The following is an 18,737-nucleotide window of genomic DNA, read 5'->3' on the forward strand; positions in this document are numbered from 1 at the left end:
TATGTTGAGTTTTAGATGTCTAGGGGATACCTCTTTGATAATGTCCAGTAGGCAGTTGATAATGTGGGACTTAAGCTCAGGAGAGAAACTAGGGTTTGATAAATAAATCTGGGAATCATTTGCATAGAAATGATCATTGAACCCATTACAGCTGATGAGATCAAATGAGATTATTTAGGGAGAAAAAAAAAGAGACCTATGGCCAGAGCTTTGGTGGGTGTCTCCACCAACAGTTAGTGGACATGATATGGATGAAGGTCCAGCAAAAGAGCCCAAAAGAAGGATCACGTCACTAGGAGTAAAACCAAGAGAGACTAGTCACAAAAACCCAGAGAGGAGAGAATGTCCAGTACTAGAATGTGGTCAAAATGCTTAAAGGCTGCAGAGAGGTCAAGAAGAATGAGAACTGAGAAATGGTCATTAGATTTAGCCATTAAGGAGTCTTTGGAGAACTTTGGAGAAAGCAATTTCAGTTGGATGAAATTGGAATCCAGGCTGTAGAAGACTTAGAAGAAATGGAGAGAACTGGAGGCCCAGACCTTATCTTGATCTTTTAGTCAAATGTGTGACTGTAAAGATGTGGTGTGACAGAGAATACTGTTTGCAAAAGTTTATCTATTCTGTTCTCAAATATTCATCAAGGATGCCCTAAATACTTCTGTAGATTTCCTCATAATGATGTTATAAAGATGGGAAAGTTGGCATATTAGATGACAGTTATTTATATTTTCTCTGCAGTAATATTTCTTTTAGACATTTGGACCAACACAGATGAAAACGAATTCTTTATCAACCTCAGAATTGTGTTGACTTTAGGAAGGTGCTCTCTCCAAATGCCTATTGGATATCACTAGCTGTCCTCCATCCTGGGAAGTCTCTCCCTCCTCATCACCATCTCCTGGCTTCTCTGGCTTCCTTCAAGCCTCATCCAAAGTTTAACCTTGTACAAGAAATCTTTTCCAGTCCTCTTTAATCATAGTGGCTTGCCCCGAGATGATTTCAAACTTATCTTGTGCATATCTTGTTTGTACACAGCTGCTTGCACATTATTTTCCCCATTAGACTTCTTGAGAGTAGAGACTTTCTTCTTCTTCTTCTTCTTCTTCTTCTTCTTCTTCTTCTCCCCAGCACTTAGCACAGCATCTAGCACATAGTAGGCAGTTAATGAATGTATATTGACTGAATGACTCTATATATAATTAGTCTAGTCCATCTGCTTTTTTAATTTTTGTTTCATTTGGTGCCATTTCTACTCCCTTATGTGGTACAACTGTAATGTTACAGTCTAAACACAGTGTTTTCACCATCATTATGGGAGAAAATAGCTCCTTGTGGAAGTCTTTATATCTCTTTAATATTTTTCACTTTTTTTTAATCACTTACTTAGTATAAGCTGATTTAATTGGGTTTCTCACCAAATTTTCTGTAAATCTGTTTCTTCTCCACTGCTCATCATTGTATGGTGTGATACTGTTCATAATCTACCACCTTCCTTTATTAGATTTCACAATTGAATTTCTATTCCAAATAATGATAAGAATATCAAATGTTTCTATAGCATGTTACAGCTTGCAAAGTGTTTTAAATATATTATCTCCTTTAATCTTTACAACAACCCAAAGAGAGAGGTACTAATATTATCTCCATTTTGTAGATCGTGAAGCTGAGGATTAGTGACTTGCTTAGGATCACACTTCTAATAAGTGAGGCAAGGTTCAAACTCAGGTCTTCCTAACTCCATCTAGCATTATGTTCACTATGCCGTCTAGCAACCAGTGTTGTCTATCATCAGTTTGGAAATTTAGGATACAATTTAATTTTTCTGATGTTATCCAGGGCTTGTCATATCCAAGTCCTCCTGATTCTTCTTCAAACAATCAATCAGCAAGCATTTATTAAGCCCTAATATATACCAGCCAATACAAAGATAACAAAAGTCCCTGCCTTCAAGGAGCTTACTTTCTATTGGGAAAAATAATGACTATACTTGGGTGTGGAATATCATAGCTGATGTTAGACCTAGTCTACATGTTTGTTGGTTTTGCTTATATATATCTATATATCTATATAGACATAGATATAGATATAGATATATAGATATATAGATGATATATAGATAGATAGATAGATAGATAATTTTTTTTCTGTCATAGGGGAAGGCTCAGTGGGAGGATAAGAAAGAGATTCAGAAATAATTGTGATGCAAAAATAAAAGGCATCAATAAAACTTTTAAGTGAATGGGAGGGGGAGGCAGGGAGGAGTCTTATAATTAAGCCCTTCAGAATTACATAGAAAGAATGTACCTTTTTGATTTTCCTTATTACTCAATTTCTTTGGCATTAGCAGGAGCCAGTAGAAGTGAATTTTGTTTAGTATTTGAATAGGTCATATGGCATTTTATCTCTAAGTGATAGAAAAATCTAAGGTTAGAATTGTGCCCTGGGGACATGATGGGTGTTTAAAAATGGTGATCGTGTGTTTTATACCTTTACTTGGCTACAAAAAATTTCTTCCTTCCTTCCTTCCTTCCTTCCTCCCTCCCTTCCTTTCTCTTTTTCTTAAATATATTGACAAGTTAAAGCCCTTCTCAATCTGGTTTTGGCTCATGTTTACAGACCTATTGCACATTTCTCCTCTTCATACACTCTACATTACAACTAAATCATCCTACCTGTTATTCCCTGTACATACCATCTCATGTCCCATCTCTGTGCCTTTTCTGGGTTGAGAGCTCTCTACACTGCCCCCCCCCCTCGGAATGTGCTTCCTCTTTTACCTTCCACCTTGGGAACCACCAGCCCCATTCAAAGTTCAGCTCAAGTGCTACCTTCTACATCAGGTCTTTTTTGACCCCCTTCTTTAGTTACTACTGCCTCCCCCTCTACTCCCATCCAATTAATTTGTATTTATATTAAAGAAAGAATTCATGTTCTGTAGACATGAGGCTTTTGTGTAATATACAAACTTTTGATTTCTTTCTTCTATTAATCCTGAGTCCTATTTTCCAGCATATGTCACCATTCTCTACTCCATGTCCACTTGTGCATCAAAGTTACAGAGTTTTAAAATATGTATTGAGTTCTTCACTGAAATGCTTTTACCTTCTTGTCCTCTGCAGCAGAGGCTGGTAAAGAAGCTACAATTATCTTCATAGGGTGTTTCCCCAAATACTCATCAGGAGTCATGCAATACAAGATGACCAAATGTCCCATGAGATGATGTTCCTTTTGCCTTTGGGTACATGATAAAGCCAACTCCTCTGACTCCTTTCTTTGCTTCAACCAGAAAAGCCTGTGAGCCATCCTTTCATTTCATCTTTTTAGCTTCCTCTTCTCATCTAGTGTCACTTATAGCATGAATGCCAATATTGATCCAATTCAGTTTCTCCAAAGGTATGTTGAATTGGTCATTGGGCAAGAGTCACATTTAGTGTTTATAGATGACTTAAAAATGGATTCTTAGCACCTTTTGCCCATTTCTTTGCCTTTTAGCCATCATTACTGTAGAAATAGAAGAATTGCATGGGACTAAGTACATCATCCTTTATTTCCTGGTTTGCCATGGCCAAACAATTCGTCATCGAATTCATCAAACAGTCTATGATGATGAATCTCCTTGTTCTTAGGAAGACTGGCCCTCAGAAGGCAGTCATAAACTGTCAACAGGACCCTTCTGGATACCATTCTTCACAATGCAGCTTAAGGTCCACTTAGTATTTGTTTTTGTATGCTACTATGTCCTACTATTAGCAATTATGGAACTCTTGTTCTGCTAAATATTCCCTATTAACTCTTACCTGAGAGGTCATATGGTATAGTGGAGTCAGGAAGAGTCAATGCAACCTTGGAGTCAGTAAGATCTGGATTCAAGTCTCAGCTCTTGACTGTGTGACCCTGGACTAGTTACTTAATTTCTCAGTGCTATAGACTGTTCTCTAAGGTAGGAGTTCTTTTAATTTAGACCCCATGTGGTTTGTGAATAGATTTCAGGATGTCTATGAAATTAGATGGGGAAAAAAACCTTTCATCTTTGTTTGCACTATCCTCCATCAGAAATTTATTCTTTCCTTCAATTATTTAAAACATTATTCTGAGCATAGCATAGACTTTGATAGACTGAAAAAGGGGTCCATGACATACAAAAAGTTTAAGAACCTCTGGTTTAAGGCTGTCAATTGTAGATCTACACTAGAAATGAGAATTTCCTCATTGGTGTTCCCTCACATCAATAAAATCACAGATCTGGTGTCCCCCCTCTCCCCCAATCTTTCCACTAACCCATCCCCTCTTCTGAATTCTCCTATTTCTGCCTAAGGCCCCACCATCTTTCCAGTCACTTAAGTTCAAAACTTCAATGCCACATTCACCTCTTTACCCTTTCTTACATCCCACATCAGATGAGTTTCTAAGTCATAGAAATTCAACTGCCACAACAAGTCACATCTGTTCTATCTCTCCACTCAAACAGCTACCACCACCCCACTTCATGCCCTCATCACTTCTTGGGTGGGCTATTATAATATTATCCTAATTGGTCTCCCCCCCTCCAATCTTTTAAAACTTCAATCTATCACCCAACTGCCAAAATATCTTCTTAAGGGAAAAGCCATTTCACTCTGCTGCTCAAGAACCTTATGTGACTCCCTATTGCTTCAAGAGAAAAATATGAACTCCTCAGACTAGCACTTAAAATCCATCACACTGTAACTCCAGGTTTCCTTTCTAGGCTTACTGCACATTACTTCTCTTCAATCTATGTTCCAGTCAAACTGACTTGCTTGTTGTTCCTTGACCGAGCATCTCCCACCCCTCAATGCCTTTGCAGAGGCTGCTCCCTTGACTAGGAGCCTCTTCTTTAACTATTGCTTCTTTAAGTCTTAGCTGAGGTACCATCTCCTAGCTGAAGTCTTTCTTGTTTCACCCAGTTGTTAGAGATTTCCCCAGTCAAAATTATTTTTATAACTACTTATCTTTGTACATATTGTTCTCCCTCTCCCACTTGAATGGAAGCTCCTTGAGGGTAGGAACTGTTTCTTTTTAGTCTTTGTGCCTCCCTTGCACAGTGTCTTGTGCATAGTGGATGCTCAATTAATGTTTATTGAATTGAATTGAATCTTTTTCACATAAACAATTTACTTTCAACTGTATCTCCATGCTATCTTTGTGTAGTTGATTCCTTGAAATCAAGTGTAGGATTTTACATTTATCCCCATTGTATTTCATTTTATTAGCCTGTGGAAATCTTTTTGGATGCTCCTGTCACTCAGCATGTTAGCTATCCCTCCCAGCTTTGAGGCAGCTGCAAATCTGATCCCCAAGCCTCTATAAGCTACCCATACAGATTCCCAATTTCCAAGACCCCCCCCCCAATCTTCCAATCATCTGGGTCCAACTATAAAATCATCACCTCACCAGAAGTCATTGCTCCAGCTATTGGTTCTACTTCTCTGCATCTTCCCAGCTCACTTTGTACATTGCTTTCCATGCATTAAGTAAAGCTTTAGGATTAGTCTCTGAGGTATGTTGAAGTCCCTAGGGCACAGTGGTTAAAAGTTATAGGAGAGTATAACTAATATGTGAACATAATTACCTAGGTCAGAGGATTTAGAACTGAAGGGACCTTATACAGTGTAACTCCCTTGTTTTAAAGGTAAGGAAACTGGGGTCCACAGAAGCAGAGAGGCTTGCCCAAGGTCATACCACTTTGCTATCGAATGGCAGATCCACTGACTTCATATCCAGTCACAGTCTTACCTGCAATTCTGATCCCAGCTTCAATCTCATTCCTAACTCTAATTCAAACCTTAATTTCAACTCCAGCAATAAGTCTCAATCAATTGTCACCTTGGTTCCAAGGTTAAACCTTAATTCCAACCCTAAACTTAATGGTGACCACAACTCCTGCTTTTCTCTACAAATTTCTTCCTTGCCCTACCTTCCCCAATCTTGATCTTGATCTTACACCTTGATCACCATTGGAATTGCCTAGCAGTTCCTGTGATCCACAACTCCCATTCACAGACTCACCCTGGGCTGAAAGCCAGAAAGCCGTCAAATCAGACAGCACCTAAGTATATGACCCAGGATGAATTCCGGGTGGTAAAAGGTAGATAATGATACATGCTCTCTGGTAAGATCAGACCAAAGGAGGGCACAGGAAAAAAAATCCCATAAATTCTTGAATAAATAAGGAAATCAATTGTGGATGCTTTGTGGGCCCTAGAAATCCCTGTTATTATTGGGATAATAGGGGAGGGAATTGAGAACCAAGGATTCCCTGCCTTTCTTTGTGTCTCTAAACTTCTTTACTACCCCCAACCAAGACTGCCTCAGAAACCCATGATTCCCTTTCTTGTGTCTCCTTCCACTTTCTCAGCCAGTGAGCTGTCCCTAACCTCACTCTTCTTTGCTCTTTAAGGCGCACATGGGAAATATCTGGTGGCCCCCTTGAACAATCTACACTGGTAGGAAGGAGAATGCATAACTAGATCCCTGAACTGAGAGGCCTTATAATATATGCTACCTTCTGTGGAGTGGATCAGGGGGTTCTAGGGGGAAGAAGTTCCTAAGTCATTGCTCCAACTAGAGTTATCTTCCAGAATCACTATAAAACTGGCCTTGCTGTCTGGGATCGAATTTATCCCAAAACTCTGGTGATCTTGGGGAGGTTGTGAGTTCCCTAGAGCATCTCCTATGTTGGAACATGAACCCCTTTATATCCCCTTCCCTGCCATATATACATATATACCATCTTTCACACATTGACATACTAACAACATTCCTTATGCACATATACACTTATATATATCCCCCAAATGAAGAAATGACCTGAACATCTTTTTTCATTACATTCCTTATCTCACACTTAATCATATTCATGTATTACCTATGTTCATAGAGTAACACACACAGCATAAAGATTCACACACACACACACACACACACATCCACACGCACTCCTCAGGTGCCCTTCCCTCCTCCTCACACTCTTATAGACACAACTATTCCCTCACCCATGCTGTCCTTGGACCTCATGCCCTTACCCACACCCCTGTCCCTGGTCTCTCAGGTCTCAAAAAACCAGTTTCTATCTTGTCCCCCAGTGTGTGGAAGGGGTGGTAATGGTGGTGGGATGGACAGCTCCTCTGTTCTCTGCTCCCTCTTCCTGCCCCTCCCCACCCACATAGCAAATATCTTACCCTTAGTGCACAGGGGCTTTGTCTATTCTCAGGCAAGGCCACTGAGCCCTTGACTTAAGAGGGGGATGGAATGAGTCTGTTTCCCTCTCATTACTGGTGATCCTTTCATTCACTCCCTCCTTCCCAGCTCCCATCCTAAGCCTTAGCTCTGTCCAGGGAAGGGGAACTAACTGGGTCAGATGGAGACCCTTGTGATATCCACGCCCTTTCCCTCCCTGAGAGGCTCAAATGTCTTTGACACAACAGAGGGCTTGAGGGGGATGTTGGGCTAGGTATTCCTGGATACCTTTCAAAAATATTTGGCCCTTGTCTAGAGCTCCCAGGACACAAGAATGAAGCACTTTCTTCAACCTCTAATATTCCTTCATGATTGATACTACCTTGCACCTGGAACCATGAAGGAGAGTCAGGGACAAGAAATCTTTTTACTTTTGGAATACCTGTAGGATTGGATGGTCTCCTCTCCTATTCCCCACCCCCTCCCCTATATACACACAAAGAGTAAAGTAGAGAGAGAAAGGGAACTAGAAGGGGCCAACCAGATGAGGTCGAAGGACATTGAGACTGTTAGGAGTAGGGGGGGGGAGCAGTAGATGCTTGTACTCCTTCTATCTTAACCCCTAAAGTCTTGTGTTTGGAGGAGGAGCTTTGACATCAGCACTCTGCTCCTTTACCCTTCCCTCCCCAATGTTTCCATTTCCTCTTTCCTGTTCCCCTTCAGCAAATGAGTGGTGAGGGGAGCTCAGTGGACGCTGTAAACTGGGGCGACTATTGTCACCCTCAGGGATGGGGCCAGAAGGAAATGGAGGTTTATCAAGTGCCTAATTATTAGTCCCGTTGCCCGCCCTGTGTCACTCTCAGGATGGGGAAGAGCTTGGGTGAGGGCTGGGTAATGCCTGGGTAGGCCATCCTGTCACCCTGCTAATTAGAGCTCCTGTGACTCCTCCCCAAGGTGGGGAGCTGGCCCCCTCCCTCCCATTGAAATAACTCTGGCTGGCTGCTAGGCAGGTCACTTGCTGAACCTTCCCTGCCTACCCCAGGCAGTGTCTGGGCTCACCGTCTCCCATCTCGCCATTCCCTCCACCCCTATACACATCCTGCTACCATCACCACCATCACTGTGCCCCGCCACCACCAGCCCTGAGGAGCTATCCTGCTAAAGGTGGAGACTTCTACCCAGGAGAGATGGGAGGTCGAGGAGCATTCCATCTACTGCTGATGTGCTTAAGCCCAGGTACAGGGTCTGGGGGTTCTCCAGCACCCAGAGAAGACAGGAAGGAACTTGTAGCAAAGGGCATCTCAGGGAATTCTTTGAGAGTCAGGTATCTTAGGAGGTTGGTTCTCTCCTCAAAGCTGCTTGCTAGAGTTGATCTCCCTCCTTGGGTGTTTTCAACTCTGGGTATTAGGCTTCATGTGTGTGCATGTGTTTGAACTGGGCTGAACTCTGTCTGGGAGCTATCCAGCTGGAAGTATTTCGAAGAGTCTAAGTGAAGGGTTCTTGTGCAAAAAATGGTATTCGGTGAGGACCCAGAGAAAGGATTTGATTCTCCTTGGATGGTCTTTTGCTCCATTTTGTATATATCTTTCTTGTCTCTTCATTCCTTTCACAGAGAGTTGGCAAACAGTCTATGACCTTGGAAGACTCCATGGTCTGGGGAGGGAATGGTAGGTGTAAATTCAGGATTGAGCTTCTCCCATTCTTGCCCTCTGGGGGTCAGGCAGCAAAAAGACCAGTCTGGCATCTGGACTGAGGCTCCCTATTTTGTTCCAATCCTACAGAGGAAGCTTCTTGCTTCCATACCTACTCACATTGAGATTCCTTTTAGGGAAGGACATCCAGGTTCCCATCCTTCCATGGCTGGGCCTGGAGGTCATTCCAGTTTGTAGCTATTTTCCTGGGGACTCTGTCCAAGTGACATCTAAGATGAGAGTGGGGAGGAGAGAGTAAATTTGATTTTTATCCTTTTGCTTGTGTGAAGTTTCATTTGGTTATTTGGGAGTTCCAGGTTAGATGGGTACTGTACTGAAAACATTTCCATGTGTGAAGCTATGTATCTGGGGGTGGTGGGAGGTGACAGATTAGGGCTAAATAGACTCACTACCCTTTTCTGGGAAGCTCCATTCTCTTCTCTCAGAGATGTAGGGCTAGAAGCAACTAACCAAGAGAAAAATAAGGCATAGATTTCAAAGCTTAGGAAAGCTAGCTTTTATGATGCTGCCTATTCCTGGGGACAGGATCACCCAGGAGACCTTGGGTGATCTTCAAGGTTTAGTGGAAGATTCCTTTGCTCCTTACACCAGCTCTCTATCCACTTTTCTGCCATCACTCCCAGTTCTTGTTCCTTGTCCCTTTTATGCCAAATCTTTGCCCTCTAGGATGCCTGCACATTCTTCTCCCCCAGCCTGCTCCCCTGACTGACTCAACTCACTCTGTTTCTCCCCATCTGCTCCTTTTCCCAACTCCAACTTTCTTGCCTATTACAACAGCCCTTCCTCCTTCATTCCTTTCTCTACTTCTCTCCCCTTTCTCTCTGAAGTGTTAGACTTTCAGTCAGAAGCTTTGGGTTCAGAATTCAGCTGGACACTAGATCTGTTGCCACGGGCAAGTCACTTCTTTCTGGGCCTCAGTTCTCTCCAATAAAATTAGTGGGGTTGGATTAGATGATAGGCAAGGGCCTTTTTACCTCTAAACCCTGTGATCCTGTAAGATACACTCTCTGAACATCTTGTCCTTTTCCCATCCCTTTCTGAGGTCTGGTCCTCTGGTCCTCTTACCCTGTAGCAGCAGAGATTGGGGTGAGACACGAGGATGCTAACACCTGAGGGTGCATGGAGGATTTTCAGGAATTTTGAGAGGCAGCTGTGGGGTATCTTCAAATACAGGAGAGGGTATCCTCAGTCTGGGATGAGTGAGATGCCTCCTTGAATGGAGGCGAGGGATGAGGTTATTTTTCATTTGTTTCCAGTTCCACTCTCTCCTCTCCCTGTTCCCTCCCCAAACTCCAGACTCCTGTCCCCTGTCTCCCACCTGGGACTCAGCCTCTTCTTTCCTTTGCTTCCCTGACTGTCCCTGGCAGCCCAGAGGCTGAAGAGAAAACGACGCCATTGGATCCCAAGCACTGCTAAGGCAAGCCCTTCCCTAGGGTGGAGACTTTGCCATGCAGATAGATGTCTGTCACTCACCTGTGTCTGTCAGGCCTCCCAATGCCTGAGGAACCATGGAGATTGCATCTGGATCCTTATCTCCAATATGTTTTCCCCAGGCCAGGGCTGGGAAGAGGCAACCTGATCCCGTTAGCACTCTAGCTGATTTTCCTGCTCCCTTGGTTGGGGGGTGAGGAATCCTGGGCCCCTAGGCTGGAACTCTATCTCCGGGCTTCCCCAAGATTCTTAGGAGAGACTGGGAGGTTGTCGAATCAGGTGGGTGGAGACTGTACTCTCAGGTTTGATTCAGAAGTTCTAGTTTAGTGACCTTAGAATCCACAGCATTTAGATCTGGGAAGGGACCTTAGAGATCATTGAATCATTCCTAAGATTGCTGAGGAGAAAACTGAGTCTCAGAAAGAAGTCACACAGCTTGGTATGGGAACTGATTCTACTGGCCCTTCACAACTAGCCAGACCCAGTCTGTTTCATGTATTGTGTGTGTGTGTGTGTGTGTGTGTGTGTGTGTGTGTGTGTATGTTTATGTCTATGTCTGTGACTGGGAGAGATCAAGCAAGACTGGAGGAGACAAAGGGATGGTGCTCAGTGCTGAGCACATAATAGGTACTCAATGAACACTTTTTGATTGACTAACTGATTGGGAAAGAGGAGTCACAGCAATAAACCCAACCAGAGAGCAGAGGGGACAGGAAAGGGAGGGAGGGTTTTGGAAAGTGGGGTGGAATGGAGCGGGGAGGAATGAGACCTGGAAGGGGAAGTTGGGGCCCCTGGCCTCATCTCTGCCCATGTACCTGCTGTTCTCCTTCTCTCTCCCAATCCTTTGGGGTGAGTCTGTCCAACTGGTTGAGGTAGGCTTTTGCCTAGGGCATTAAGGGAGGGAAGAAGACAGTAAAACTGTCTTTTACTTCCAGAAATCCCTGCTCCCCACCCTGGGGCAGTTGGCTCAGGAAGCCCATAAAGTCCAGGGCCACCCAGGACTGTATGTGGCAATGTAAATGCCCAGGCCAGGCTGGGCCCAGGGAGGGGCCTGCAGGAAGGCTTGGCTCCCTCCTTCTCCCTGACTCAGCAGGGGCAAGGGCTGGGGCAGGGCAGGGCAGGGCAGGACTGGGGCTGCATGAGATAGAATGAGCAAGGAGAGGCAGCTGCCCCAATACACACAAACATTGGCATCCCTATAGGAGGAAGCACAGTCTATCCCTCACATATGGGCACATCCATTGACACATGGATCACACACAGATTTATACTGATACAACAACAACAACAACAATAACAACACACACAGCCCGGAAGAGACCATCTTACCTATTCACCTGCCTTAGGCATGAGAAAGCCTTATTGCACCCAGAGAGAAGACTTAAATGCGATTAAGCTTGGGTAGCCCAGGTCTCCCACTCCTGTGGTTAACAGCTACTGTTTATTTATCTTGACACCTGTGTATACAATCCCATGTTCACATCCAGTTACATACACATACAACCACCCAAAACATATAACTATTACAGTTACAGATATAAATTACAGATATAATTACGGTTTGATACAATTACAGATATAAAAAAAAATCCTGAATACATACACAAAGCCACAAACACAGCCACAGATAGACATTCAACCACAATGTACATGCACATGTACATAGTCACAAAGAGATATACAACCACCTACATCCAGTAGCATGCACAAAACCACAAATAGAGATAGCATATACATACAATGGTGCATACATGCACAATCACATGCCTATACATAATACTCACAAGCACACATAAATATGCTTAACTGTATAGTCATACTCAGTCATACACACAAAGTTTTTCAGGATCCCTTGACACCAATTCTGTCTCCCTCCCCTTTTTCTTGGCTCCTGATTTGAGGTTTGAGGGCTGTGTCAGAACCCTCTATTTAATTAGAAATTAACAGAGAGACGCCTGTGACTCCAGTTCACATCTTGGCCTCTACTCCTTCTCTCCCTCTGTCCCCATATTGCCTTCTCCCTCTTCCTCTCCATCATACATACTTCTTTACCCCAGCACTGCTGTCCGCTGTGCGGATAAACGGGGATGGACAGGAAGTCCTGTATCTGGCTGAAGGTGATAATGTTCGGCTTGGCTGCCCCTACATGCTGGACCCTGAGGACTATGGTCCCAACGGATTGGACATTGAATGGATGCAGGTCAACTCAGACCCTACACACCGCGAGAATGTGGTAAGTGCCCTGGACATGGAAGTCTCTAGTCATTCTCCTCTTGGCCCTAGGACCCTCACCCTACATTTCTACAATGTTTTTTCTTTTTTTTCCTGGGAATGGGAATGGGTAGAAAAATTTGTATACTTTAAAATTGAAGCAGAGGGAAGCTAAACAAGGCTCTAAGTGCATACAAAGATGTTGGAACTGGAAAAAGAGTCCAATAATCCTGATTCCAAGCTAGTCCCTCTCATACTGCCATCGGAAGTGCTGCACCTCCCACCCCAAGGTACAGAGCTCTGTGCTAGGGGACAGAGGGAAACTCAGAGGAAGAAGGGTTCTTTTCCTCAAGGAGCTCCCATGTAAACCTCTTACTTTTCAAATCCTTTTCCTATCTATTATCTCATTTGATTCTCACAAATTTCTGTTGAGGACAAGCTGGCTTTCCCATGACCATTTTATAGAGGAAGAAATTGAAGGCCAGAATGAGGTGAAATATGGGATGCTTAGGGAGACCCACCTTGACCCACCTCACTTCTCTCCTCTAAAAAACAAAAATTGACCTTCTGGATATTTGACTTTTATGTTTTAAAAGTTTGTGTTTTCATTAATAACTTTTGTCTTTACATTCATATCCCTTCTCCTCCCCTTTCTAGAGAGCCATCCCTTAGAATAAAGGATTTTCTTTGAAGAGGAAGAGAAAAAAAATAAACATGTCAGAAAATCTGACATTAAATACAATGTTTCACACCTGGGGAGTCTCCCCCCCCCCCCCCCCTTGCCTGTGTGGGTAATCCCCGTCTTCCTCTTTTTCCTCTCTCTTCCTCCCCCTTATCTTTTCTCCACAGTTCCTCAGTTATCAGGACAAGAGGATCAACCAGGGCAGCCTCCCCCATCTTCAGCAGAGGGTCCGATTTGCGGCTCAGGACCCCAGTCAGTACGATGCCTCCATCAACTTAATGAACTTGCAGGTCTCTGACACAGCCACCTATGAGTGCAGGGTTAAGAAGACCACCATGGCCACCCGAAGAGTCATTGTTACTGTCCAAGGTACATGTGGATGGGAGGTCAATGTGACTAATGGAACTAGCATTTAGAATTTGCGATCAGTGGACCTGGGTTCAAATCCAAGCTTTGTCACTTATTAACAGTGTGACTTTGGGCACTTCTCTGGACCTCAGTTTCCTTACCTGTAAAATTGGGTGGTTGGACTAGATGATCTTATTTTTGTTGTTCACTCATTTTCACTCATATCTGATCCCATTTGGGGTTTTCTTGGCAAAGATGCTGGAGTGGTTTGCCATTTCCTTTTCCAGCTCATTTTACAGATAAGAAAACTGAGGCAAACTGCCCAGGGTCACATACCTAGTAAGTGTTTGAGGCTGGATTTGAATTCAGGTATTCCTGACTACAGGCCCAGTACTCTATTCACTTTGACATCTAGCTGCCCACATGATCTCACAAGGTCCTTTAGATGCCAAAGTCAACCCTTACCTCATAGTTTTACTACACACCATAGATAAGCGATGATGGCTCTGTTTATGGTGGGGTTTGTTTTTCTAGGTGGCTATAGACCTAAGAATATTGTTTGTGTATTTGTCTTTGCTATCCATCCTAAACCCCTCCCTGGGACCTGAATGATAATCACCCTCACCTCCTGTTCATTCCCTTCCTCTCTAGCTCGGCCTGCGGTGCCCATGTGCTGGACTGAGGGGCACCTGACCTACGGGAATGATGTGGTACTCAAATGTTTTGCTAATGGGGGAACTCCACCCCTCTCCTACAAGTGGGCCAAGATCAGCGGACGCACCCATCCCTACCGGGCCAGCTCTTACCTCTCACAGAATAACTACCACTCAGAACTTTCCTACCAGGAATCCTTCCACAGCTCTGTGACCCATGGTGAGAGGGTTGGGGTTGGGGGTGGGGTGGCAGGAGGGAAATCTGTGGTATTAGTGATATCCTCTGTACTCTTAAGATCCTCAGAGGCATTGCTTAGAGAGGATGAAGTTCCTTGTGTGAAGAACTAACCCCACAGCAGGGGTACTGCCTAGACAGTATGGAAGTGCCTTGGGCAAACATCTGGATGGGTTACTACGGGGCTGGTGGAAGATCGAGGGGCAGACTAGGAGACACCTACAAGAGTGACTGTCTGGACCTTAGTTTCCCTATTCGTAAAGGATGGTTTAAGTGGGTGGTTTTTAAGGTCTCTTCCAATTCTGACATTCTGATTTTCAGAATTCCATGATCTTATAGAGTCTAATTTCAAATGAAAGGATAAGGGTTCCTGAATCTTGTCCTAATGGAGCATCTTTGTGGCCTAAGAAATCATTTAGAGACAGACACTGTTCCCTTCCACAAGGATGGGGACAGAAACAAGCAGTAAGTGTTAAGGGAAAAGGGCTTATCCAACCAATTTAAAGATCTGTCTGTTAGATCCCTAGATAGGGTCTGTCTCTGTGAGGAATAGTCTGTGGAAGGAGATACCTTGAAGAATCAGGATTGTGTGGAGTAGAAGGTGGCAAAAATGTTGGGACAATAGCCTCCTTATTATAGGGACAGGTTATCTCTCTCTGAAGGATGTGTGTGTGTGTGTGTGTGTGTGCGCATTTCTCCTTTTTCTTCTCATTGTCTAGGTTAGTCTCATCTCCCTTCCTCAAGCTGTGTGTGTGTGTATTATGCGTATTTCTTTTTCCTATTTGTGTTTAGGTTTGTCTCATCTCTTTCTCCTTTAACCTGTGTGTGTGTGTGTGTGTGTTTCCCTGCTGTCTCCTCCACCCCAGCCCTCAATGCTCCACCTCTTCAGGGTCTACCTAAGTCAGAGGTAGGGAAGTCTTTGTACCAAAGGCCCTCTGGCCTCTTTGCAGCTGACTGATCCTCCCTCTATGTCAGGGCTCACCAATGGGGACTTGGTGCTGAAGGACATATCTCGGGAAGACGATGGGCTATATCAGTGCACAGTGGCTAACCATGTGGGTTACAGTGTGTGTGTGGTGGAGATAAAGGTGTCAGGTAAGTGGAGAGGGCTGGAAGGGATCAACAGGGGCAAGGTTCCCTGGGAGGGGCAGGTCAGGGGGAGGTAAAAGGGATGGAAAGGGATAGGGATTCCTGTCTTGGCTCCATCTGTAAGCCTCAGTTGGCTTTCCCTATAGAATCCTAACTTGTCCCTTTGTGGCTCAGTCCAACTCCGCCCACCTGGGAAAAACAGAACACTTTCTAACACATACAAATGCTAGACTCACTTGCATGTTAATTTGAATGTGGCTAATTGAGTGCTGTATACCTTTCCTCCCCTCAAACCCCGTGAAGATCACTCTCACACCCCAGTCCACTTGGTTTAGCCTAGACAAAGTCTCAGTCGGGCTTCTTCCTCCTCCATCCCCGCAGCCTGCCGGACTCTTCACTTCTGGAGTGGGGTGGGGATGAGTGTGGGGTGGGGGTGTGGGAGTACTGACAGGCATTTACATCTTCCCACAGACTTCCGCCGCGTGGGCATGATCATTGGAGCCGTGCTGGGCTCCCTGTTGTTGCTAGCCAGCCTCGGCCTGGGCATCTGGGGTCTCGTCTGCTGCTGCTGCAGCGGGAGCGGGGTCAGCCGTGGCATCTTCGGTTACGGCAACGGAGGCGGGGTCGGCAGCAGGGACTGCGACTTGGCTAATGAAATCAGGTAAAACCTGATGCATGCTGCATGCTGCTGTAAGGGAGGGGCCCGGCGCCCTCCCCCACTCCTCATCCCCTCCTGCCAACGGCTGGGACCCCCATCCCTCAAACCCGCCCAGCACTACCACGGAGCCTTGGGGACCACAGCATGCCGACCTGCCACCTGCCGCATGGTTTCATTCTTTTTCTTTTCCTACCTCTCCCACCTTCTCCTAGCCCTTCCCTTGGTCCCCTGCCCTCCTTTCCTTGCCCCCGTCTGTCCAGTTGTCTGTCTGTCTGTTTTAGACTGTAAGCTCCTGGAGGGCAGGACATGTGTCTATCAAGGTCTTCTCTATACTGTATTTTTCGGTGCCCTGGAAATGGTTATTTAAGAAGACAATCATAATTTATTACTAAAAACGAACTAGAAATAAAAATAGAAGAATGCTAATAGGACTGATAACTGCAGTGCCTTAGGGGATCAAATCCCCTTCCAGGAGAGGTCAGAAAAAGAAAAGTGAGGGATGAGACTAGAAGAAAGAAGGGAAGCAGAGAATAACCTCCTTAGCTAATCTTTAATGTCTTCCACAATACTGATTTTGTGGTATAATGGGTGGAGGAATCTCTGAGGATTTTGATGCTTGGGCCATTTCGACTGAAGGAGGGGCCAGTGCTATATAAAGGCAGGAGGCTGGCCTAGATGACTTCTGGAATTGCTTGACGTCGCCAATACTCAGGAACCGGCAAAGATAGATGAAGAATAGAATAGGCTGAAGCAGAAGGGGGGAGGACAAGAGAGAGAAGGAGAAGAGTGAGGGAGGTAGAGAGAGGTAGAGGGGGAGAGAGAGAAAGAGGGATGGCAGAGGGTGGAAGGGGAGGGGTGGCAAGGGAAGACAAGAGGTTTCCAAGAGCCCGTGGCTCTGCCCAGGCCATGCCCGCCGAAGAGCCCCGCTCACACCTCCTGCCTGTTGTTTTCCACAGAGAGGATGCATTGGCACCCGGGTGCAAGGCCACCGGGCGGGGCGGCAGCATCACCCACCTTCTAGGCTACCCGACACAGAACATCAGCCGCTCGCTGCGCAGAAAGTACGCAGCTCCCTGTGCGGGACCCGAGGATGTGCCCTTGGCGTCCTGTGGGGTGGCTGTTATACCTACCAATGCCACCTCCATCAGCGTCCCCTGCGAAGCAGGCCCCTCTCCCATCTACGTCAAGGTCAAGAGTGCTGAACTTGGGGACTGTGGAGAGGGGCAGGTGAAGGGCAAGGATGGTTATTTGGTATAAACACCAGCCATGCCACCCAGGTGGCAACTTTCCCCAGGTGGGCACTGCATCCCCTCCTAGACTGCTGTTTGGGGGTATCAGGGATTGGAGGAATTGGGGCTCTTTGCCTAAAGCTGGGGACACGTGATCCCATGATGCCCACCTCATTGTGCCTGCCCTCCATCTGACTGGCTGAAGACATTTCCTCAGCCTGGATGTAGTAATAAATAACGGCCTGTGCCCACCCTGAAAAGCTAGGAGTGATGTTTGGAGAAAAAGGAAAGAGAGATGGCCCTTGAACCTTCCCTCCATCCTGTGACCTTCATGGCTACAGAGGGAAAAGGAGAGGAAGAGAGAAAAGGAGGACAAAAAGAGGTTTAGTGTCAGAGAAGGAGCTGAGGCAGGAAGATCTTGTGTCCTCAGCTAAGGCAGAGGGCTCCAATGTGGGGGTGGAGGCTTGGGATCAGGGTGGGCAAACGACTGGATGTTTTGTGTCTGAGAGTTCTGAGCCAAAAGGCAGCAGTTTAAGCACAATAAAGAAGCTACAACAAGTTTCAGTACTGAGGTAGTCCTAGTTTCTAGAGGGAAATAGGGAGGGGGAGGCATTGCCCAGGGATAGACCTGAGGGCTTTGCCCATCTTCCCTCCTGCTTTGATGGCCACCATCATATCATTGAGTGCAACCTTTGGAGTTTTCCTTTCCAGAAAATCAGATGAATGGAGGCAGGGTGGTGGTAAAATTTACCTTCCCAAGCTTCACCTGACTATTCTCAACTTGCTCCTCCGGATCTCTTTGTTTCAGAAATGAATGGAGAGAGAAAGGGGAGGGGTGTGCCTGGCTCCAAAGAGCATCTAGGAACCAATAAAGGCACTGAGGTGCCCACTAAGCTGGGCTGATCTCCCTGGGGACATGCGACAATCAATAAAAATGACCTTTCTGTGGATCAGTGGCATTGCTGATTTAAAAAAAGAAGGCCATGATGAGATAGTTAATTTGTAGGTGTTATTTAGAACTAAAAAGGAGGGATTTTAGAGATTATTTAGTCCAACGACCTCATTTAAAAAAAACCCAAAACAAAAAAACTGGGGTTCATTGTAGGGGAATCAATTGGTGTTTACAAGCTAGTTAGGAACAGAAATGGGGCTAGAACCCAGGACTTCTTATTATAGGCAGTGACAGAGATGCATTTTGTACCTTTGTGAAGCAGAAGAGGTGAATCTATCCTAGAGATCCCTCAGTTCAAGATATCTCTGTCTAGTTTTCCAAGTCCAGGCTGCTCCAGACC

The 18,737-nt window shown here is 45.1% G+C and overlaps 1 protein-coding gene across 1 annotated transcript; it reads left to right on the forward strand.

Moving 5' to 3' along the window:
* The first annotated feature begins 7,932 nt into the window (after positions 1-7,932).
* Positions 7,933-18,011, forward strand: VSIG8 (V-set and immunoglobulin domain containing 8). The gene is made up of 7 exons (XM_027840106.1): positions 7,933-8,433; positions 12,398-12,573; positions 13,401-13,602; positions 14,233-14,454; positions 15,445-15,564; positions 16,030-16,219; positions 17,173-18,011. The coding sequence occupies exons 1-7, from the start codon at positions 8,385-8,387 to the stop codon at positions 17,471-17,473; spliced, it is 1,260 nt and encodes a 419-aa protein (XP_027695907.1). The 5' UTR covers positions 7,933-8,384; the 3' UTR covers positions 17,474-18,011.
* The last annotated feature ends 726 nt before the right edge of the window (positions 18,012-18,737 follow it).

Source organism: Vombatus ursinus, unplaced genomic scaffold (genome assembly GCF_900497805.2).
Source record: "Vombatus ursinus unplaced genomic scaffold, bare-nosed wombat genome assembly UNPS02014838.1, whole genome shotgun sequence".
Lineage (NCBI taxonomy): Eukaryota > Metazoa > Chordata > Mammalia > Diprotodontia > Vombatidae > Vombatus > Vombatus ursinus.